We start from the raw sequence: 22,516 nt of genomic DNA on the forward strand, positions 1-22,516 counted from the left end.
TGGGGATTCTGGGGAGAGGGAAATAAACCCTTAGCCCCATCAGAGCTGACGGACAGATGAGCAAGGCCCCGTGGGACAGCTGACCACTTCCTCTTGCGCTCCAAGCATCCTCTGGGCCCGCAGAGGGCCCATCCTCGCACATGGCCCATTCTCTGCCCACAGAGGTGATGGGAGAGAGGTGATGCCAGGCTCTCACAGTGGCCATAGGCAGGCCAGGAGCTTGGTCTAGGAGACATCTGACACAGACCTCTCTGTGTGCTAGCCAGGAAACCTCCCTTCTCAGAGCTCACAGTCTTTGTGTGGTCCCCACTCGCCTCCAAGGTCAGAGCTGGGCACTTACTTTTGTTTACTTTGTGTCTCATTTTCTCTTCATTGGGTGACAGGGAGAGAATAGGTGTGAGCCTTCACCTTTCTGAGGTGTAGACGCACTGATGAAGGCTGCGTGCCAGTGTAACCCGTGTGAGTGTATCATAGTTTACCTGAGGTTGTTGTTTCCTGTGAGGTGGTCATAAACACCGTTGTGGGTCCATCTCTCTTTGCTACTTGTTTTTTTTTTTTTTTTTTTTTTGCGGTACGCGGGCCTCTCACTGTTGCGGCCTCTCCCGTTGCGGAGCACAGGCTCCGGACGCGCAGGCTCAGCAGCCACGGCTCACGGGCCCAGCCGCTCCGCAGCATGTGGGATCTTCCCGGACCGGGGCACGAACCCGTGTCCCCTGCATCGGCAGGCGGACTTTCAACCACTGCGCCACCAGGGAAGCCCGCTACTTGTTTTGTAGGAAGCCCGTTGGGGGCCCTCCCTTGATGCTACATCTTGTCACACGCTTTCTGTTACCGGCTGCCTGCTGGGTGGCCCAGGCCCTGCCCTGGCTGGCGCTGTCTGTCCTTTATGGTCCTCCATTTGATGGGTGACGTGTCAGTCCACTCTCGCCGTGTTTCTTCTTAGTGGGGCTGAGCCCGTTTTGATGTCTTTTATTGCCTTTTGTGAGCTTTCCTCTGTGAACTGCTCGGCACAGTCTCGGGATGCTGTTCAGGCTCGCGTGCTGTGCTCACTGCCAGGAAAGGGATTTTTCTTGCCCGTGCGTCCCGCGCAGAGGGACTTCCCTCCGGTGCCAGGGGCTGGTGCCGCACTCACATGTAGTAAGACCTTGGAAGCAGCTGGGCTTGGCGCCTTCTCTTTGCACAGCAGGGAGATTTCACTTTTCTACCCGCAGACACGCTTGCCGGGCTCTTCTTTCTCTCACCGCGTCAGTTCCGTTCATTTGGAAAATGCTCCCTCCCATCGTGTGCCCGAGGCTCCCGTGCTCTCCTGGCCAGGCCCAGGGTGCCCAGGAGCCAGTCGGCCTCCGGCCCGAGCCCCACGCTCTGCGAGTGGGGACACGCTGGACTGGTGGGCAGCTGCCATTTCACGGACGGAAGGAGGCACAGAGTCGGGCAGCTGCCCCGTCCCGAGGCCGGGAAGTGACGGCCCCCTCTCTGCTCGGAGCCCACCGAGCCTGCTCTCGAGGCCTCTGGGCTGTGTCTAGGGGCCCCCAGGAGGAGGACCGACCCACCTCTCGGCCCTGGGCTCTCTCTCCAACACAGGCTCTGGGCCGGGGGTGGGGGGCGGTGGGGGGCACGTGGAGCACCTTGCCGGACTTGCTGGAGGAGAGAGGGGGGGGGGCTCCGCAGGTTGAAAGCGCCGTTTTTTCTCCCCGCGTGTGGCTCCTTCGTCCACCAGAGGGCGCGCCGGGCGCGCCGGAGGCCGCCAGCGGGGCCTGGGGCCCGGGGCGGGGCTTGCGGCCACTGGCCACCGGGAGAGAGGAGAGGCGCGAGCTGGAGCGAGCTGGAGCGCGCGGGCGCTGAGTGGTCCCTCCTACTGCCGGCCGCCCCTCACGTCCGCGCGGGCTGCTGGCTGCTGCCGGTCCGCTGGGTGGCCCGTATCATACGGCGGACCGGCAGCGGCCGGTGGGCTTGGCTGGAACCGCCCGATCGCCTGGGAAGGTGGGAGCCGCGGGCGGACGCTGGGCCTGCACGTGATTCCCACTCCCACCTGCGCGGGGGCGGGGGGCGCCCCGCCTCATCCCCTCAGATGCTGGGCGGCCTCAGTGTTTCAATCTCTGAGTGTCTGGAAGGTGAAACAGGTGTTTTGTTGTCTCAGGCGGTCCGCCGCTGGCCTGTTCATTTTACCCTGCTTCCCGCTCCCCCGCCCCATGCTGGGATTTTGTTTGAGGTATTCTTGACAGCCTGTGCCCACTCCGTTTGGTGGCACCCGTCAGGGTGACGGACCTCAGGGGAATGTGTCCATTTTGTGCCCGTGTTTGGTTCCTTGCTTAGCTCTGAGCTCTGGGGAGGCCCAGCTCTGGGCCCACCGCCACTGTCTGGCTGTGTTTGAGCACCTTTCTAAGGGGCCGCCAAGAGGAGGGTCTGCATTTTGCTGCTCGCCGACCTTGAGTGAAGTGTTTACTTCTCAGGGTCCTCATGAAAACAGCAACCCCACACGGAGCTTACTTTCTACTTGGCCATTCTGCCATGATGGCCTGAGGCCTGGGACAGGGGCACTGCCAGGACCAGGGACTCTGCCTGTGGCCCCAGCAGAGGGGGTGGGGACCTCTCTGAGACACACAGGCCTTCTCCAAGGGGTGTCAGAATCTCGAGAGAGGATAGGGTGTGGCTGGTGGCAGTGCGGTACCACAAACGCGAGGTGCCGTGTGCACCGGGGCTCGCCAGGGGCCCCCCTTTTTGAGCAGGCCTCCCATGTGCCGTGCCCTCCCTGTGCAGGCAGGAGCCTGGGTTAGCAGCCTTGGCCGGGCTCCGGGTGGAGAGTCCAGTGGGCGACAGATATGTCCTTTGTCCTTGATCTCTGGGCACATCTCCACAGAGACAGTGGTGTCCGTTTGGAAGCCTTGGGCTGGGACTTGGGTTATATCCCATGGCCTTGGACAGGGTGCAACTCACCCTCAGTGTTGGGTCAAGGGGTTTTCTTTATTTTATTTTATTTTTTTTAAAAGAGAAAGGTGAGTATATGATTCAATTTTTTAAAATTTTATTTATTTATTTATTTATTTATTTTTGGCTGTGTTGGGTCTTCGTTTCTGTGCGTGGGCTTTCTCTAGTTGCGGTGAGCGGGGGCCACTCCTCACTGCGGTACGTGGGCCTCTCACTGTCGTGGTCTCTCCTGTTGCGGAACACAAGCTCCAGACGCACAGGCTCAGTAGTTGTGGCTCACGGGCCCAGTTGCTCCGCGGCATGTGGGATCCTCCCAGACCAGGGCTCGAACCTGTGTCCCCTGCATTGGCAGGCAGACTCTCAACCACTGCGCCACCAGGGAAGCCCCCAAGGGGTTTTCTGACTCCCTGGCATCGGAAGGTGGGGGATGAAGGGAGGGGTTATCCTGAGGTGCTGCCTGGGGCGGGGGGTTGGGCAGGGGCTGAGCTGTGCCGGGAGACTGTCTAGATGAGGCCAGCCAGCCTCGCAGGCAGGGCAGGGCCTGCCTCTGTGAATCTGCCTTAGCTGGGTGGGAAGCCTTGCCCACAGACGGGCACAGGAGATGTGGGCATCAATTGGTAGCCGAGTGTGGGGGCCGTCAGGAAGGGGAGAGCCCAGGGGGCCCTTGACGGAAGGGGAGCCGGGGGCCACCTGCCAGTATCCTGTGTGGCGCTTGGCCCTGATGCCTGAGTAGGCTGGGCTGGACTTGTGTGTGGAACCTACCCCCTGCCCAGGCCCACTGGAATGAGAGCTGAGGGTTCTGGAAAGGCAGAGGCCCACGGGAACAGAGGTGGGAGAAAACAGCAGACAGAGGAGGAAGTTGGAAAGCTGGTGAGCAAGTGGAGCGCAGGCTTGAGGAAGCTGGAACCTGAGCGAGCTGGGAAGTTTCTCCTGAGGAGCCTCAGGATGGCTTCTGGATCTGTGGGACCTCGGAGCCTCCGAAGGAGCCGGTTGCAGGTCTGGAGGTGCACAGGAGAAGCAACTAGACACCCTGCTCCCTCCCACCTACCTTGAATCTGAGGGTTACTGTCCGGAGAGCACGAGTCCAGCACTGCATCAGGGCCGCCAGCATGCAGGTGAAGCCTTGAGGACATCCCGCAGCCACAGTGGTGAGCTTCCCCAGCCCAGTCTTGGACCCCAAGACCTGGCAACCGCAGTCCACTCTCCAGGTAGAAGAGTACCTGGAGTCTGACCCGCCCAAGAGAAAAGACCTGCAGACGCTGACAGTGGAGGGGCCGACGGACAGCACCCGTGCTACCTGCTATAGGGAGGCACACGGTCCCCCAGTGACATGCCCCGAGTGCCGCCCGCGCACTCAGAAATGTCAGGGAGCTCTTCAGTGCCACCTTTAAGTATGAGTGGGTGGCCAGGGCCACCAGGTGTTTTGTGGAACGTGTGAACAGGAACCGCAGAGACCAAAACCTAAAGAAAGAGAGGGAGCAGACTCTGAACAACCAAGTAAAATGAGGCTGTCGTTAGTTTCCTCAGAGACTTACAGACCATGGAGAACCCTGGCAGGTAAGAACTGACTGGTACAAAGAAGGAACATCCAGAGAATTAAAAAGAACGCTTGCAGGTTAGAGGTGCGATAGCAAATTAAAAACCTGATAAAGGGATAGGAGATAAAATTTGGGTGTATTTCCCAGCAAGTAGAACAAAAAGTCAGGTATGGACACCGGGAGTGCAAGAGTAAAGACATTAGAGCATCAGTGCAGGGGGCTCTGCGGCCACAAGGGAATTCCAGAAAGAGCAGGAAACAGAAAGAGGGAATTTTAAGCAACTCAAAAATTTTCCAGAATCACAGGAAGTGAGTTCACCCCATGCCCCACACAGTGAATGCTCCCTGTTCCCACAGCAGGGGACACGGTTGTGACATTTCAGAGCACAAGGGATAAAGAAAGGATTTCAGAAGAGAGGAACAGAGAGGAACAAAACAAAACAAACCAGGAATCCGAACAAAATTCCAACCTGGAAACTAAAAAATAATCTTCAAGAGGCTGTCAGAAAAGGACTTGCAACATGGACTTAATTTCACATCAGCCAAACCGTTAATCCTGTGTGAGGATAGAATAAAACTTGCATGTGAATTCTGAAAAAAACAGTGCATCTCACCAGCCCCCTTTCAGGAAACTTCTGAGGAGACCCAGTGCCGAAGGGAGAGGAAGGGGGTCTTCGGCCTTGGGAGGGACAGCAGCCCTGCAGAGGGCTGGGGAGCTACCTGGTCAGAGCTGGTCACCTCCGGGGGTGCAGGGAGGGGCTGCAGCTGAAGAGCCCCGGCTGAGACTTTCATTCCGGGCTCCCTGTCAGGAAACCACTCAGAAAATGCTGAGGGTGGTTCAGGTTACTTCCGAGGCGTTGGATCCAATCGTATGTCTTGTTTGGGGCCTGTCCTTATACAGATCTCCCTCAACTTACTGTGGGAATTACATCCTGACAAACCCACCCTAAGTTGAAAATATTGAAAGTTGAAAATGCATTCAGTACACCTGACCTCCTCGCCTGCCTTAAATGTGCTCAGAACACACAAGTTAGCCTACAGTTGGGCCACATCGTCTCACACAAAGCCTGTCGTACGATGAAGTGTTGGATGCCTCGTGTAATCGATTGAATATTGTACTGAAAGTGGAAAACAGATGGTTGTGTAGGTCCAGAATGGTTGTGGGTCAGGTTCACCCTTGTGATTGCGGGCTGACTGGGGGCTGCACTGCTGCCCGGTCTCACTGCTAGGAAAAGGTCAAAATGCCAAATTCCAAGTACAGTTCCTACTGAACGTGTTTTCCCTTTGCACTGTCATCAAGTCAAAAAAATCACAACTCAAACCATAAGTCAGGGATGTCTGTATTCTTAATTTTCCCAATTAATAATTCCTGGCTTCAGTTTTTAGACACGCCACACTAAACCTAACTCCGTGTGGTCGGCGTGCCATGCCTGGGGTGGCTGTCAGCTCGCAGACACGCGTGTCCACGTTGCTCCCCCAGCATCTTTCCGTCCTTCCTCATCCTACGTGCAGTGCTTACTTTTTAAAGACATTTTTTGGGAAAAGGCATGACCAGTGGAGGGAAGCTCACCCATAATCCTGTATTTCATCATGAAGTGAGTTCTGATGACGTCGGTCACCTGGACCCTGGGCGCAGGCAACCACCTTTGTGAACACCTTTGTGTTCACCTGGCGGGCGCAGGTCACAGGCTAGACATCCTCTAGGCCTGTCTTGGTAGCGATCAGCCCCGCTCTTGTCTCCGAAGTTACGGGATTGCATTGGAAAAGCGCGTGCGTGTGTGAGTGATATGAGTGGTGTTGAGGTGTAATTTACATTCCGCGGCGTCCTCCGAGTTGAAGTGCGCCCCTCGATGAGGATGGATTCTCGTGGGCAGTGGCGTTCCCTTCGAGGCACCGCCTCCCCGTGCCCTCCTGCCGCTCCTCTGCTTTCTGGACCAGTTCTGCCTCTGGTCTGTGGTCACTGGCAGCCATGCGGCAGTTCATTCTCTTGATTGCAGAGCAGAGTCTGTTGTGTGGCGGGGCTAACTTGCAGTGGTGGGCGCTGCCGTCTGCACCCCTGCCCCGCGAGCGCCTCTTGCCTGCGGCTCCTCTGGCCTGAGCGCTGCCCTCCTGCGAGCCGGGCCTCCCCTGGAGGAATCTGAGGTCTGGGCTGCAGCATATCTCGCTCTGGCTTTCCTCTGACTTTCTGACACTCCCACGTCGGATGCCTTCCCTCTAATTTAGAGAAGAAAACAGATCTCCAGTCGGAGGCGAATATGCCATGGGGACTGCTTGACTGCCGGCCGCCCTTTGACCTTGGTGAGCCGGGTGTCCAGAGGAAGAGTCTCCTCCTTCTCCTGTGTGACCGGCTGCGTCCCCTTGTTTCTCCCATATAAAACCCCCAGGTCCAGGCCCTCACCAGGCCTGATGGCCGCAGTGGGAAGTGGACAACACAGGACACCAGCCTGGCAGGGTGGCCGGAGCTCTTTGATGATCGTTGACCCTCACGGCCTTCTGAGTGCCGTGACCCAGGCGCGGCCAGGTTTGTAAGCGTGCCGTGAAGCTGCTCAGCTGGCTGAGCGCATCTTATGCTCATGTGGGGCGTGTGGACGTCTTCAGGTCTGCAGCTCTGACAGTCGCCGCGAGTTCTCCCCGGACCCCTGACGGGTGGCGTTCCTGGCGGTGGTGAGGGGACAGCCTGGGGCCTGCGGGTGGGGGGCTGTGGGCAGGAACTCATTCTCCGCCTCCACTGGGCTCCTAGCCTGACCTCTCTTGGGGTCCTTCCCTCTCTGGAAACTTCCTACAGCCCTTCCATGTGCAGTGGACCTCTTCCATCTCTCTCTGACGTTTTTCTCGGGAAAGGCTGTTTCTTGATTGGATTTTAGTGTTTTGGGTGGGGGGAGATTCCCAGTGTTGGTGCTGGAGTGCCTGTGGGGACAGGCCTGTGCGGGGACAGGCGCAGGCGTCTCCCTTCTGTGTGCACTCCGAGCCTCCTTCCTGTGGACTGAGCCTGGGCTAAATCTTGCCTCCGAGCCTTTTATACCAGCGGGGAGGGCGGGGCGACTTGGCAGGACCCACATCACCCTTTATCACCCTTTTCTTAGGCGGCCTGGGCTCCGTGCCAGCTTGGCTTGTGAAGACTGGGCGGGGGGGCAACAGTGTCCTAGTCCCTGGCCATGAGCTGGCCTCTCTGTGGGCATGGAGCGCACTGGGGAGCGTTGCTCCTGGCGCCCCCAGGCCCTCACTGGTCACCACCTGGCTCTGCATCTGCTCGTCTGGCAGCCAGCGCCGCAGGGGTCAGATGTGGCTACTGCACAGCCTGGGCGCCCCTGTGGTCGGTGGTGGCCAGGGGCCCAGCAGACCGACTAGGCTCCACCAGCCACTCCCACTGGGTGGCATTTGGCTGGACTTGAACCTGAAATGCCACCATGACGTGTGGGGCATTTCTCTGCCTTGTAACTTTGTGCTGCTCTCCTGGCCCTGAGCCCTGCAGGGGTGCAGCCTGCCTCCCCCCTTCCCTTTCCAGGCGCTCTTCCTGCCTGGCCTCCGCCCTGCTCCAGCATCTGGGCGTTTCCACGCTCACCCTGGCAGCCGGGCTCCAGGCTGGCGCTTGACCTCCACCCTGACCCCACAGGGTGCTGTGCAGGGGTGTTGGACAGGTGTGTGAGGGATGTAGGGTTAGCCCTGGAGGGCGATGGGCCGGAGCCCGGCCCCGTTCTCCCCCAGCACCAGCAGACCTAGCCGCACTCAGGCTTGGAAGGGGCGAGCCCAGCAGGGGCTTTCTCACGCCAGAGGGGAGAAGGTACAGCAGCCCTTTCTCCTCTCTGGTGTGAGGCGTGTTGGCAGTTTCCCGGGAGCGGTGGTGGATTTGGGGCTTCTAACTGCAGCCGCTTCCTCTGCCGAGCAGGGCTGAGTGGGAGGCGGGGATCCGGCCCTTGAAGTCGGGCTCACCCACCTGCCTCCTGAGCAGCTGCCTGGGCTGTTTGTGACGAGCCGCCGAGGGCCCTGCGTTCTGCCGGGGCAGCTGAGCTTTAGCCAGGCATAGAAATAAGCTTCCTTCCCTTCCAAAGGTGCCTGTCCCCTCAGGGGAGGGGGTTGGTGTTAAGAGCAGAGGGTCTGGAGCAGGTGGCCTGTGTCAGATCTGGACTTTGCCTCGGCTGTGCCTCCGTTTCCTCCACTGTAGGATGGGGACGTCAGGGTTCAAGTGAGTGAACACTGGGAAGTCATTGGAGCCCTCGGGGAGGCCACAGGAATGGAGTTGGGGCACCGAGGCCCAGGAGTTGGGATTCCGGGAGGTCATTTCCTGTCTGTCGTTGCTGGTGCACGTGCACGGGGCTCCCGGGCCAGCGCGGTCTCGGGAAGCAGAGCGAGGCTCTTGCCACCCGGCTCGGGATGTAGCAGGTCCACTCGCGAGCAGGGGGAGGTGAGGAGATGGCCTCAGCCCGCTGTGGGAGGGGCTTCTCCTTCCTCCTCTCTCCCCTGGGTGGTGTGGGATGAAGACCTCTGTCCCTGCACCAGAGGGTGTCGCTGCAGAAACCCTTCCACTCCTGCCTCTCCCACCACTGCCGCGTGTGTCCTGAGTGCTCTTCCATTGGTCCCAAGCTGGTTTCTTGGAGTGGAACTCTAGTTTTCCCCTCTGAGATCCAGCGTGGTTACCCCATGGAGTGGTGACCCCGCAGAGTGGCGACGCCATGGGGTAGCATTGGCTGCGACATTGGCAAGGCGTCCCAGCACTTCTGACTGAAGTCACAGAAGCACCTTTTTCAGTCACTCCCGGGACCTTTCCACTCATGAGAACAGTGACTTTACCCCAGCAGTTTTCCCATACTCCAGGGCACCAGCTGGCTAGGCTCTTTGGGGCATCTGGATGTGGCCCCAGCGTGGGTGGGTGGCAGTGGGGGATGGGCTCAGGAGCCTGCGGGGGGAGGGGCGGACACTGTCTGCAGGCCGGTGCGCTCCTGGTGCTGAGGAGAGAGACAGGGCAGGCCTGTGAGAAGATAGCCTCTGTGTGGCCGTTCCAGTCCCCTAAAACCTTTGCCTACTTTTTCATTTTTGAAAACATAGACGAAGCTATTTGTTACCGTGAAATGGATCAGTCCTACAAAAAGGAGTTGAGAAAGTGGTAGTCAGCCCGGTAAGTGCCGTCCAGTGTAGAAATAAGACATCCCAACACAGTTGTCTTCTTTTTCTTTCCCGTGTTTCTACAGTGAATCATTCATTGCAACATAACACATGCAGAGAAAGCACAACTCTGAGTGCACGTGTGTGCGCGGGTTTCAGGTTAGCGCACCACGCCCTGCCCATGTCACAGAACCGGAAAGGAGGCAGCACGCAGAGGCCCTGCGACCCTCCTGTCCCGGCCTGACATCTGGCACCTGGTTGCCCTTGGGTGTTCTGTGAATGGAATCCCGTGCCAGTGACCCTGTGGGCGGTGGCTTCTTTCACTCTCCGCAGGCCTGCGGGACTCACTGCTGGTGCGCCAGCAGGAGCTCCTGCTCTCTTGTTGGTGTGTGGTGTGTTTGCCTCTGGTCAGCTTTTACGGAGGTGTAATTTACATTCCACTGAATCTGAAACGTAAGCTTTGTTGAATTTCAACAGAGGTGCGTAGCCTCTGCCCACCCACAGGGACAGTATAGAACATTGGACGTCCCCTCAACACGCCCTTGGGCCTTGGCAACCACTGACCTGCCGCCTGCCTTCTGTTCTGGCTAAAATCCATCTAGAGGGATCCCCAAGTGTCTGGCGTGTGGGCTCTGCCCCTTCTGAGCTGCCTTGAGGCTCACCCCGGTGCTTGTGTGTACTGCACTTTCTTCCTTCTGTGGCTGAGAATTGGGCTCTTTCACAAATAATACAGTTGGCTCAGCCGGAGGCCATCTCCACTGTTGCCCACGTGTTCGCAGATCATGAATCGCGCTGCTCTGGGCACTGACAGCGTCTTCGTGTGCCCGACGCCTTCGTCCTTGCTGCAGAAAGGAGAAGAGTTGCTGGATGGCTGGGGAAGGGCATGTGTGGCTCTGGAAGACTTTCGCCCTGTCCTCTCCACCCACTCCAGCGGCTCTGGTTTCTGCACGTCCCGCTCAGCCCTTGTTAGCCTCCGTGGTCGGACTTCGGCCGTCCTGGTGGGTGTGGGGTGTAGCTTCTCTGGGGAAATGTCTATTACAGTCTCTTGTCCATTTTTCAGTTGCATTTTGAGAGTGCTTTGTCTGTTGGGGACGGAAGTCCTATATCAGTGTGTGATTTGCAGACCTCCTCTCCCAGTCTGTGGCTTGTCTTTCCATTTTCTTACTAGTGTCTCTTGGGGTACAAACATTGTTACTGTTGACGCTGTCCAGCTCCCCGTCACCTTCCGTGGACTGTGCCCTTGGCGACTTGCTCTGTTACGTGCAAGGACTGAGCGTTCGTTCCCGCTGCTTCCGAACAGAATTCCCAGTTTGGCACATGGCCCTTTCCGCGTGTCTGGGGCTGGCCTCCTGGAGGGGTCAGGGGCAGGCAGGCAGGGTGCCCGGGTGGACGTGAGCACCTGAGTCTGTGTCTGCCTCCTTTACTGGAGCTCATGCGTGTAAAAGAGGTGCAACTGGGAGGGCGAGGAGAGACGCATTCTGACACCAGCCACGTACCTGTGAAGGAGTGGGAGGGCCATGGCCCCCAGCTGCATGAGCTTGTTCACAGTGCCGTCAGGGGCCGGCGGGGCAAGCCTGGGGTGGGGGGCAGGGGCACTGGGGGTGGCCAGGGGAGGAAGGGTGGGAAGAAAGGGCACCATTGCCCAGCAGCTGTACTCGCAACTCACACGTGTGCTCATAAACACGCACATACACTCACAACACAGACTTACCCACATAGATGCACATACCTCACACACATGCTTGTAAGTACACACATACACTCACAGCACACACAACACACGCTCGCATAGACACACACACAACTCACACATTCATACCCATTCGCGTGTACACACATGTATACACGACTCACACACATACAAATGCATACACACACTTTATTTTGTTTTTAAAAACGCTAGTTTTTCCCCCAATTTTTTTTAAAAATATGAATTTATTTATTTATTTATTTTATTTTTGGCTGAGTTGGGTCTTCGTTGCTGTGCGCGGGCTTTCTCTAGTTGCGGCGAGCGTAGGCTACTCTTGGTTGTGGTGCACGGGCTTCTCATTGCGGTGGCTTCTCTTGTTGCGGAGCACGGGCTCTAGGTGCATGGGCTTCAGTAGTTGTGGCGCACAGGCTTAGCTGCTCCACGGCATGTGGGATTTCCTGGACCAGGACTCGAACCCGTGTCCCCTGCGTTGGCAGGCAGATTCTTAACCACTGTGCCCCCAGGGACGTCCCCAGGGTACCTTTTGTCTCAGATATTTTAGTTTCCATATCTACAAGTTCAATTTAGATCTTCAAAAAAAAAAAAAAAAAAAAAACCACGTTTTTTTTTTTAAATCTCCTTATCACGTGTCCAGTGTTTCTCCTGTCTCTGGAACAGATGGGATACAGTCATGGTGACTTTTTAACACCATTGTCTTCTGACTGCGTCATTGAGCCATTTTGGGGTCCTTTTTGATCGATTGCTTTGATTCCTAGTAATGGATTGTTTTCCTCCTTTCCTGAGGTTGTTTGGATGCAAGGCCTTGGGGTCTTTGCCTTGTTCGGTGCTGGGTATTTTTGTGTGTCTGTGTTCCTTGGACTCAGTTGGAAACGATTGAGTCTTTTCAGTTCTTGTGTTTGTTCTGTGTTGGTGGGATTATGGCGATGTTTCATTTCAGGCTGGTTTTTCTCACCACTGACACACAACCTCTGGAGGTCTCCACCTGGTGCCACTCTGGCTGGTGGGGAAGGAGCTCTTTTTGGGCCCATGCGAACCTTGAGGAGGGTCCTGCAGATCCTTCTGGGTGGCTTGTCCCTCCCGCAGCAGTTCCTTGTACATGTGCCCTGTCCCGAGCTCAGCCAGGGACCCCGCGGGGCCCCTCAGCACGTCTGCCGAGTTCTCTCTGCAGCGCTTTCCGCTCAGTGTCCTGTCCCCCTGGGGCGCTGCCCCCTGACCTCTGGCTGTTTGGCCTCTCAGACTCCCCGCTGAGACGCCTCAACTGGGATCCCTCGGGGCCCTCCTGGGTCCCCTTCCCACCATGCCGATCCATCCAGGCGGGAGCAGGCCACTGCAGCGTCCCCTCGCCGGTTCCCGTCTTGCAGGGATCACCGCGCTCTGTTGCCTGACGTCCAGTGTCTTGAAAACTGTCATACATTTGTCCAGTGTCCTGTTGTTTGAAGCAGGAGGTAAAAACCGGTCCTCATTACTCCCTCTCGACTGGGAGTAGACGTCCCAACTGGCAGTTTTAAGGGCTTTCTGGTTTAAAAGGTGCACAGGCTACAACATGGATGAGCCTTGGGGACATTATGCTCAGTGAGATAAGCCAGAAACAGAAGGACAAATCCTGTCTGATTCCACTCACGTGAGGTCCCTAGAGGAGTCACATCCATAGAGACAGGAAGTAGATGGTGGGTGCCCAGGGTTGGGGGAGGGGAGGGGAGTGAGTATTTAATGGGGACAGAGTGTCCATTTGGGAGGATGGAGAAGTTCTGGAGGTGGATGGGGGTGATGGTTGCACAGCAGTGAATAATATACTTTATGCCCCTGAGCCGTGCACCTAAAAATGGTTGCAATAGTAAATTTTATGTCGTGTATTTTGCTACAATAAAAAGAGTATTTAGAAATGTTTGTTTTTTCAAGCAGCTGCCTTTGTGAAGCCCTCAGTCCTGCCGTCTTTTGGCTGTTGTCTCTTGGTTCCCTCACAGGAGCAGTGTTGAAATTAGCTGGAAACCCCTGCCGCTCCCCTTCCTCTTGCATCTTCTGAGTTATGTCGTGTCTGGTGCTCCTGTCATGCAGGGTTGGCTCTCCAGGTGGGATGTGCTTGGTGCTCACACCGCCCTCAGCAGGTGTCCTTAGAGCGTCGCGTGTGTCAGGTTCGCCTGGAGAGCTTCTTCACCCACATTCCGGCTTTTCTGCAGAGTTTCCGGTCAGCCGGGCTGGGGAGCCTGAGAACTGGCATTTCCGACAGGCTCACAGGTGATGCTGGTGATGCTGGCCCAGGAGCAGGTAGAGAAGCAGCCGTGTAACTGTGTGGAGGCCTTGTGGGCGCAGGAGCACGTGAGCTGCACGCCCCTCGCGGAGCGTCTGCCGCCTGCACAGCACTGTTGACGCTGGGGCAGGACGGGTCTTTGTGTGGGGCCTCCACCCACAAGACACCAAGAGCACCCCTCACTGGGAAAACTGCAGACATTCTTACACATGCTTTTTCAGAACATAGAGGAGGAAATACTACTTAACTAATTCAGTGAGGCTAAAATAAGACAAGGACCTAACAAGAAAAGGACAATTGCAGAGCACTGTCCTCCGTGAACACAGATGTAAAACTCCCTAAGAAAGTATTAGCAAAGCGAATCCGGCAAAAATACATAAAAAGAATAACAGGTCATAACCCAGAGAGGGTGTTTTCCCAGAAGTCTAAGCTTAGCTGACCTTTGAAAATCAGTCAGTATAATTCACCACATTAACAGAATAAAGGAGAAAAAAATCTCAATTAGATGTAGAAACAGTGCATGACAAAATATTCACGTAAGCAATCAGCAAACCAGGAATAGAAGGGAATGTTCTCAAGTGGCAAAGGGCACCCGGAAAAAATCTAGAGCTCATATCAAATGTTCAATTGAAAGACTAGACTGAACATCTTGCCCTGCGATCAGGAACCAGGCAAGGATGCTCTCTCTCACGACTTCTGTTCAGCACTGTGCTGATGGTCTTAGCTGTGCCATGAGGCAAAAAGAGAGAGAGAGAGAGAGAGAGAGAAAAAAAAAAAAGAAATAAAAAGTATAAGTATTGGAAAGGAAGAGGTAGTTTGTTTGGGAAATAACAGGGTCATATATACTTATAAAATTATAGGAAACTGCAAAAAGTCTGCTAGAGCTAAAGAAAAAAGGTGAATTTAGTAACATCTCAGGATACGGGATACAAGCTGCTTGGGCTCACAGCTCCTGTAGCTGCTCTTCTCCAACCTGTGGCCCTCAGCTCAGTGGTTGGCCAAATCCCCTTCCATCTTCTGTTTCCCATGGCACTGCCTTGCTGTTTCTTCTAGTCTAGACTTCATTTCAGTAACTTTCATTTGTGGTTCTTACTTTGAGTTCTTTTGTCTCTCTTTTCAAATCTTTCTTTTTTTTTTTTTTTTTTTGCGGTACGCAGGCCTCTCACTGTTGTGGCCTCTCCCGTTGCGGAGCACAGGCTCCGGACACGCAGGCTCAGCAGCCATGGCTCATGGGCCCAGCCACTCTGCGGCATGTGGGATCCTCCCGGACCGGGGCACAAACCCGTGTCCCCTGCATCGGCAGGCGGACTCTCAACCACTGCGCCACCAGGGAAGCCCTCAAATCTTTCTTTAAATCACTTTATTTCTGAGGTTTTCAAATTCCAGTTTATCAAGGTACAGTTTTCATCTGTTTTGTGTGTGTGTTTTTGGAGTGTTTTAGTTATTACTCTTCCTTATTCTTTTCTGTTTTCGTTGGACTCAACCTTGTAGCTTTTCCCACTTGCTCTTAAGTGCACCAAATTTTCCTGCACCTTCAACTAGGGTTCTGGGCCCGATGGCTTTGCTGCCTTCACAACACGGGAGCCTCTTCTTCTGTGTTTTCACAAAGCCACTCAGAACCTCCAGGTTTATCACCATCAGTGGGGGAGGTCGGAATGATCCCCGGGGGTTGGATCAGAGATGGAGGCGTCAGGATGAACTCACGTCTAGCCTAATGTGGTTGCAGTGTACACGTGAGTGGGGATGTAAACATATAGATTGGCACGCACACCCGTCTCCTTGCTCTGTCAGCTGAGAGGGTCTAGGAAAGTGACATCCCAGCAGCAGTGGGATGACCAGGTCAGTTCTCAGTCTTTATTTATTCATTTTATTTTTTATTTTTTAAAATTTATTTATTTTTGGCTGTGTTGGGTCTTCATTGCTGTGCATGGGCTTTCTGTAGTTGGGGCGAGCGGGGGCTACTCCTTGTTGCGGTGCACCAGCTTCTCGTTGCAATGGCATCTCTTTGTTGCAGAGCACGGGCTCTAGGTATGCAGGCTTCCGTAGTTGTGGCACACGGGCTCAGTAGTTGTGGCTTGCGGGCTCTAGAGCGCAGGCTCAGTAGTTGTGGTGCACGGGCTTAGTTGCTCCGCGGCATGTGGGATCTTCCCAGACCAGGGCTCGAACCCGTGGTCCCCTGCATTGGCAGGCGGACTCTTAACCACTGCACCACCAGGGAAGTCCCAGGTCTCGGTCTTTAATTTTCTCCAATAGAGGGACCCAGGGCTTCTTGAAGAAGAGTGGCTAGCTGTGGGACCAGGGCAGGGAATATAACAAGATGAGCCTAGAGGCACCTTCTGCTCAGTTATTCCAACTGCCCGGAGGCTGTGTCCTCCCAACCCAGGGCCTCCAAGTCTCACTCGCTCACTGGGTGAGCGCGGTGCCTGGGTTCCTGCCCTGGTCCTCACGTGCAGCTGGGGCTCTGTCGGCGTCCCCAGCTTTGCCCGGGAAGTCAGCCTGCCCCACTACACGTCAGGTAGTCCTCTCGGTGGCTTTGGAGTTGCCGCCGCACAGAGCTGGCCTGAGCCTGGACGGATGGTTGGCCGGGCCCTCTGTGGGACACAGCGTCGGGGACAGAAGCCTGGGCTGAGGCCGGGGTGCTGTGCTGCCGCTGGACGGGGCTTCTGGACAAGCGTGGCCGTGCTGCCCCCATCGGCAGCAAGCTGTCGCCATGGTCAGCCAGAGATGAGGGCTGCGGAGAGCATCGTCCTCTTTCACACGTCTGCTTCTGCAGTCCCTGGTGGTCTCCTGTGGGGCCCAGCCGTAAAGGAGGCCTCGGCCACACAGCTTCTTGTGCCCCCTTGGGAGGCCTCTGGCCGTGTCCGTTGGGGTCTCCACCGCCCACTGCCTACGCCAGCTCGGCTCCTGCTTGGGGCGCCCCGGCCCTGTCTTCCCAAGGCCGTGGACGCAGACACCACACGCCCGCGTCTGCACTCTGCAGGTGCATGCCCAGCCGTTCCCTGCAGCCCAGCTGGGGCGCCCGCCCAGCCCCGCCTGCTCAGAGAGCTTTCCCGGCCACATCGGAAGGGCCCTCGTGCCACGGCGGGGCCTCACTGACGGGTCCTGTCTGTGGGCTATGCCTGTCCCCTCGGCAGTGGCCTCGCCCCACGCTGCGCCCGCACGGCGCCACTTTGAAAAGGCGATTGAGACACTCCCTCGTGTAACCAGACTTGGCCGGCCTCCGCCTGTAAAGGGAGCAGCTGTTTGTCCCTGCCCGGCCAGAGCCCGTCTTCCTCCCCCGCTGTCCTCATTGGCTGGCGTGGCTGGCTCCGAGTCAGGGCAAGTCAGGGCTGCTCGGAGGGCAGGGCGGCGGGGAGCAGCGCCGGTGCCGGGGCTCCCACTTTCCCAGCCTGCTTCCGCGCCGCCCATCATGCTGGGAGACCACAGCAGTGTCCCCACAGACCGGGCTCTGCTCAGCCAGCCCCCGAAGACTGGGCTCAGCTGCAAGATGGTGCTTCAAGCAGTCGGCAAAGTGCTCAGGTGAACGTGGCAGGGACGGCGGGGCTGTGTGACTGTCCCTAGTCTCTGCCCCAGGGCTCAATCTCGGGAGGAGTGGCCGTAGTTGTCCTCTGGGTCAAGCTGCCGTGGTGTGCAGACCCCTCCGGTGGGACTGGGGGGCTGATGGGCCCCAGGCAGGCACGGCCCCACCTGTGGATGCCTGGGAACCAGCTGGACACGGTCAGAACTTTGTTTGGCGTGAGGTTCTCCCTAGAGTCCTGCGCTTCCTGCTGTTTGGGCGGGGGGGGGGGGCCTGAAAGGGAAGTGTTTGGCCCAGAGGGTCTGGGTAAGAACAGGGGGCGCCCATGACCGGTGTCCGTCTTTCTGATGAACCACGTCTCAGACCGCAGCAGACCTGCCTCGTGCCCTCCCGAGCCTGCTGGACAGAGCCTTCGCTGCCCCCGGCGTCTGGCCTCTGGTCCCTGGGCAGGATGACCAGAGTCTGTCCACCAGCGGCCTTATCTAGAGAACTGCCCTGGGCCTTGTCTGCTGTAGGGGCGTTACCAGAAAAGCAGGTTCTGACCTCTTTTCTCACCTCTTTTTCTGACCTCCTGCAGCAGAGCCTCCGGTGTCCCACACGAGGGGTTTGGAGAAACTCCAGCGCCTCTTCTGTCTCAGGGTGGAAGTGTCTGTTTCAGGCATTCGGGAGAGCACTGGGGGGCCCGGCTCAGCCCAGCGGGGAGGGGAGGGGGCCCAGGGTAGGCTCCTGGCGGGGTCAGGAGCGCTGTCCCTCCTCACCCAGGATGTGTCACAGTTTAGACTGAAATCAGGTTTCCTTCAACGTAATAATGTTGTATTTGCCTGTAATTTGGGTGGGTCGTAACTTTTAAGTGAAAGTATCTTTTGCTTTTCTAATCCTGTCTTTAATTGCAACCAAGCTAAGCAGGCCTCTTGGTCAGGGTCTGGGGTGAGGGCCAAGTGTGGCTGGTGGTGGGACCAGCAGTGAGCTCTATGACCTGTGTCTCCGGCTTCCTATGGTTTGCACCCTCCTCTCCCACAGGGGCCGCCCTCTGCCACCCAGGGAGGACTCACGGGGAGTCTGCCCTGCGATGTAAAGGTGTGGGGCAAGCTGGCAGTGCCCCCTCCAGGTCGTTGGTTCAGATCAGGAACGGTGACGTCCCCACAGCAAGTGGGGGCCGGTGCGTGCCTGTGTGCACATGGCATGGTGGGAGGGGCCCGGACGCCGAAACAGGCTCCACGGAGGACAGGAAGGCAGGGCCAGCCCTCTGAGCTGTCTGCGAGAAGGAGGCCAAGGCCGTCCCCCTGGGGGATCCGAGAAGACTTCCCAGTGAAGGTGGCGGTCCAGCCAGGTGTTAGAAGAAGAGCAGCTTATTAGCTCACGGGTAGGGGAGGATGCAGGCTCTGAGCAGCGTGGCCGCCTCGTGGCTGCGGTTCTGGACGGAGCAGTGCCCCGAGCACCTGATGTGCATGGACGGTGGGTCTCGGGTGTCAGCAGCCCTCGCTCGTCTGCCCCGGTGGCTTCCCTCTCAACGGGCCTCTTATTTTGTAGGGGACGCACGGCTGTGAAAACGGGCCTCTTATTTTGTAGGGGACACAAGGCTGTGAAAGTGTTCTTTGTTCGGGTGCTGACTGCCAGGCTGTTAAACCGAGAGGTGACCTGCGTGTCTCTCTCCACAGCATCTGCCTCGTGCAGCCCGTGGGGATTTGACAGGCGTTCTGTGGGGGTCTTCCCAGCCCTCAGCCTCTGAGTTTCTGCTCTGGGAAGGGGCTGGTCACCAGGGCCGGTTAGGACCTGTGAGAACATGGTCCAGGCGGCAGGGTGGGGTGGGGGGGTGTCTCTAAGTGTCAGAGTGCGGTTTTCCCAGTCCCACTGCATAGAACTTGGGGGCTTGGGAGGGTGGGCATCCCTGTTTGTGGGCTCCTCCTTTCTAAGACCACCTGTGGCACCGCCCAGTGTTCCATGGGGCCTTCCTGTGGGACCTTCCCGGCATCTGTGTTTTACTCTGAGTCCACATTCACACATCTGCAGGAGCCTCATAACCCCACTCCCCACCCCAGACCTTCGACCCCCTCTGTCCCGCAAGGCTGACTCCAGGCCGCCCCACCTCCAGGCTTGCCCACCCTCCTTCAGGCCTCCAGGCTCCCTTGACTTCCTGCAGGTGCCCCCTGCCGAATCTGCCCTGCATCCCCCTCCTGGTGAGAACCTTGGCCACTCTGGCATCTGTGCCAGCATCTGGGGAGCACTGCGGGCCAGGCACTGGCTGGGGGTGCTGGGGGGGAGGACAGCAGTGCGGGCGGGGCCCTGAGGAGAGAGGGGAGCCTCCCCCACCTGCCTGTCTCGTCCCCTGATCCAGCGCCACCTCACTGGCTGCAGCCAAGCCGGCTCTGTGCCTGGAGACCACCGGCCCCTTGCCCAGCACTAATGATGCCTGGAGGATTCATTTGTTTGTAAAACCCGGAAGCTGCTTGCTACTCCCTGGAGGGCAGGACTGTGCCAACCAAGGCGTCCTCGTGGTGGCCCCCAGGGATGGCCGTGCCTGGGGTCTGGAGTCTGGGCCAGCCGAGTTGCCTTTGGATGGAGACAGTGAACTGAGCTCGAGGCGTGGGCCTTCGGCGTTCGGTGGGTTCCCTCGGCCGCCACCCACCCCAGCACTCGGGGCTGTGTGCAGGCGGGGCCCGCGGTGCATCCACGTTCCTTGGGCTGGACCCCTCCCACACGCTTCAGCCGTCTCACCCGGTGGGCTGGGCTGCATGGCCGTCTGTGTCTGTACCCAAGCCACACTGAGCCGAGGGGCCATCCCAGGGGACTGGGCGGAGTGACCTTGGGCGGGGTCGTGTAGACAGGAATCTGCCAGGCCAGGCACATTGGCGGAGGGACCCAGCTGGGTCCATGCCTCGGGTGTGGGGACCGTGCACCCCCCCCGCCCCCGCAGTAAAGGCCTCAGGAGCAGGGGAGGCTGAGGGGTGAGGCTGTGTGGGCATCCACTGGGGAGACCGTCAGAAGGTGTTTCCTGCGGAGCCGCGGCCCCTCCCAGGTGTTTGGCGTCGGCCGGGTGGGACTCGGCCTCAGAGCCCACAGTAAGACGGGGGGGTTCTCCGCGTGTGCCCACAGCCGTATTCTTTCTCCCAGGAGGGCGCGGCGGACCTTGGGTGGGCTGAGGCCTGGCGTCCACCCTCCTGCCCGCGGCCCAGGGGTTCCACAGTTGTCCCTCCACACCGGGGCCATGCCCAGCCTTCCCTTTCATGGATTTGTGGGAGCCCTAGCTGGTAAGGGGGTGCCTGGGCCTAGGCTGGACAGGGCCCGTTTAGGAGCCTGGTGCCTCTGGGCGGAGAGTCCCGTCCTCTCTGCCGACACGGCCTCGGGGACCGAGGATGGGTGCCGCTGCTATGTCACACAGCAGCCTGTCCCACTTCCAAGGTCACCACGTGTCGTCTGAAACTCTGTGCTGTAAGGGGCCGAGCGTCTTGGCCAGGAGCCTTCACCTCTCTAGAAAGGACAGGACTTGGGGTGGTGGCACTCAGGTGTGGCAGGCCCTTCCACATCCCCAGACTCACCCCAGGCCGGCTTGTCACTCAGTCCTGCCACCACCTGGTCAATGGCCGTCGTCTCCTGGGGGAGGGTGTGAAGGAAGACTCGAGGACAGGGCAGAGAGGTCCGGGCCGGCCGACCTGGCAGGAGAGCCGTTCCCAGCCGTGCTGGGTCTGGGGGCCCCAGGCCAGCGCTGGGTGATGAGGCAGGGCCTGGGGGCCCCGGGGCGCTCCTGCCTGTTGGTTGTAGGAGGGCCGGTGCGGACAGAGGAGTGAGGCGGGGCGAGGAGGTGGAGGCCTCTGACCACACAGATCATGGCCCAGAGCCCCCTACGCCTGTCGCACGGAGCAGAAACCCAGGTCCTCCTGGGGCTGCCTCCCCGGCCCCTCTGAGAACCAAACATGGAGGGTGCCCTCAGCCGGAGGGGCTCTCAGTCTCCCTGGAAGGGATGTGTGGGCACGAGGACACCACACCCTCAGCACAATGGCACCCCCGAGCAGGCCTGTGCCCGAGGCCCCGTGACGCCCCTTCGTGACGGCCGCTTCCTGCTGCCGCTCTGCCTGTGGTCGCTCATGTAAAGGCCACCCGGCCGCCGTTGCTGCCGTGTGTTCCCTGAGCGCGGGGCGAGGAGGCGGGTCTGGCAGTGGCTTCACAGCCCAGGCCCCCGCTCATCCCACCCTCACGTGTGGTGGCGGCAGCCTCCACACCCAGACACTGAGGCTCCGAGTAGGTGGCTGGCCCAGGCCAGGTGTGCACTGTGGCGGGGGACGGGCAGGTACACGCTTGGAGCACAGGCGAGGGGGTCGGTTAAGCCTGGCCGGGCTTATAGCTGGGAATCTGCCCAGTGGATGGACACTCAGGGGTGACCAGAGCAGAAGTTGGCTTGAGGTTGGAGGTGCATCCTGTGTGCTTGGGGCTGTGGACATGGGGACCTTCCAAGCGAGTGCAGGCTTTCTGACAGGTGGCGCGTGGCTCAGCAGCACAGACCCAGGGTCAGGAAAGCACCCCACCCACCCATCTCCGGGGAGCCCAGGGCGCCCTCAGCCCTTCTGGGGCCCTGTCCCCCTCTGTGTACACTGGGAGCGGCTGCAGGGCCCCCACAGCCCGTGCCCACACTTGTCCCCAGTGAACAGCCCCACCTGCCCGCCGTGGGGACCCCCAGAGTGCCCCCTGCTTGTGGTTGTGTTTGTGCAGTGTTCACACCCACGCTCCAGCTCCAACCCACCCGGGCCCGTCCCCAGGACACTGTGGCCCCTGCCCAGCACTGGCCTCTGCCGGCGCTGCACCCAGAGGCCAAGCACACATTGCCTTTTAAGGCAAAGATCTGCTGTGAGAAGCTGAAGGGAAAACATTTCCCTGGCATTCAGGGAGCATTTTTCCTTCCTGTTTCTCTTAAATAAACCACTAGCAACTTTTCAAAACAGAAGGGAAAAAACGGCAAGGTCAGGAGCTGCAGACCTTTCATCCCGTGTGACACCCCCCGCGCCGCCAAATGTGGGCCTCAGCGGGGCTGGCGGGGGTGGGAGGGACACAGAGCCCTTGGGACAGAGGACGGCAGTGTCTAGTTTGTGCCCTGTGCGGGGCCGCAGTGTTTTCACCCAGGCGCCGGAGGCAGCGACGGGAGCGCCTCTCCTTCTGCGGGCACTGAAGACCACGGGGGTATGAGCTGGTAGGACCCAGCCGCGAGCCCCAGCCCCCGGGCCCAGGTCCTCGGCCCGCCCACCCTCCCCTGCAAGGTAGCGTCCCTCCGGCCTGTGGCTGCCCCTTGGGGTGGGAGGCCGCACTGGACTTTGTGCCGGCCCTCAGTCTCCCTCGATCATCCTCTGTCCCAGGTGATCCCTCCTTGAGAGTCTACAGCCGGAAGTGGCCTCTTCTGGTCAGTGAGACTCAGGACAGTTTGACTGATTTGCAGTTTGTTTTCTGGAAATTGTGATGTCTGCCACTAAAGATTTCAGTCATTCAAGTAAA

General features: G+C 58.4%; 1 protein-coding gene across 5 annotated transcripts in view; it reads left to right on the forward strand.

Annotated features, from left to right (window-relative positions):
• MOB2 (MOB kinase activator 2) overlaps positions 1–22,516 on the forward strand; it is a 50,215-nt gene that overhangs the window by 16,461 nt on the left and 11,238 nt on the right. Inside the window, exon 1 of one of the 5 annotated variants that reach the window (XM_029207546.1) lies at positions 16,459–17,040. The exons of the other annotated variants lie outside the window; for them this stretch is intronic. Coding sequence (XP_029063379.1) covers positions 16,637–17,040 — 404 coding nt within the window. The 5' untranslated portion in view covers positions 16,459–16,636. Of the gene's footprint in view, positions 1–16,458; positions 17,041–22,516 lie in introns of those variants that run through there. 5 annotated transcript variants of the gene reach the window in all.

The sequence above is a fragment of the Monodon monoceros genome, unplaced genomic scaffold (genome assembly GCF_005190385.1).
Source record: "Monodon monoceros isolate NGI ecotype Baffin Bay Population unplaced genomic scaffold, NGI_Narwhal_1 Super_Scaffold_7, whole genome shotgun sequence".
Lineage (NCBI taxonomy): Eukaryota > Metazoa > Chordata > Mammalia > Artiodactyla > Monodontidae > Monodon > Monodon monoceros.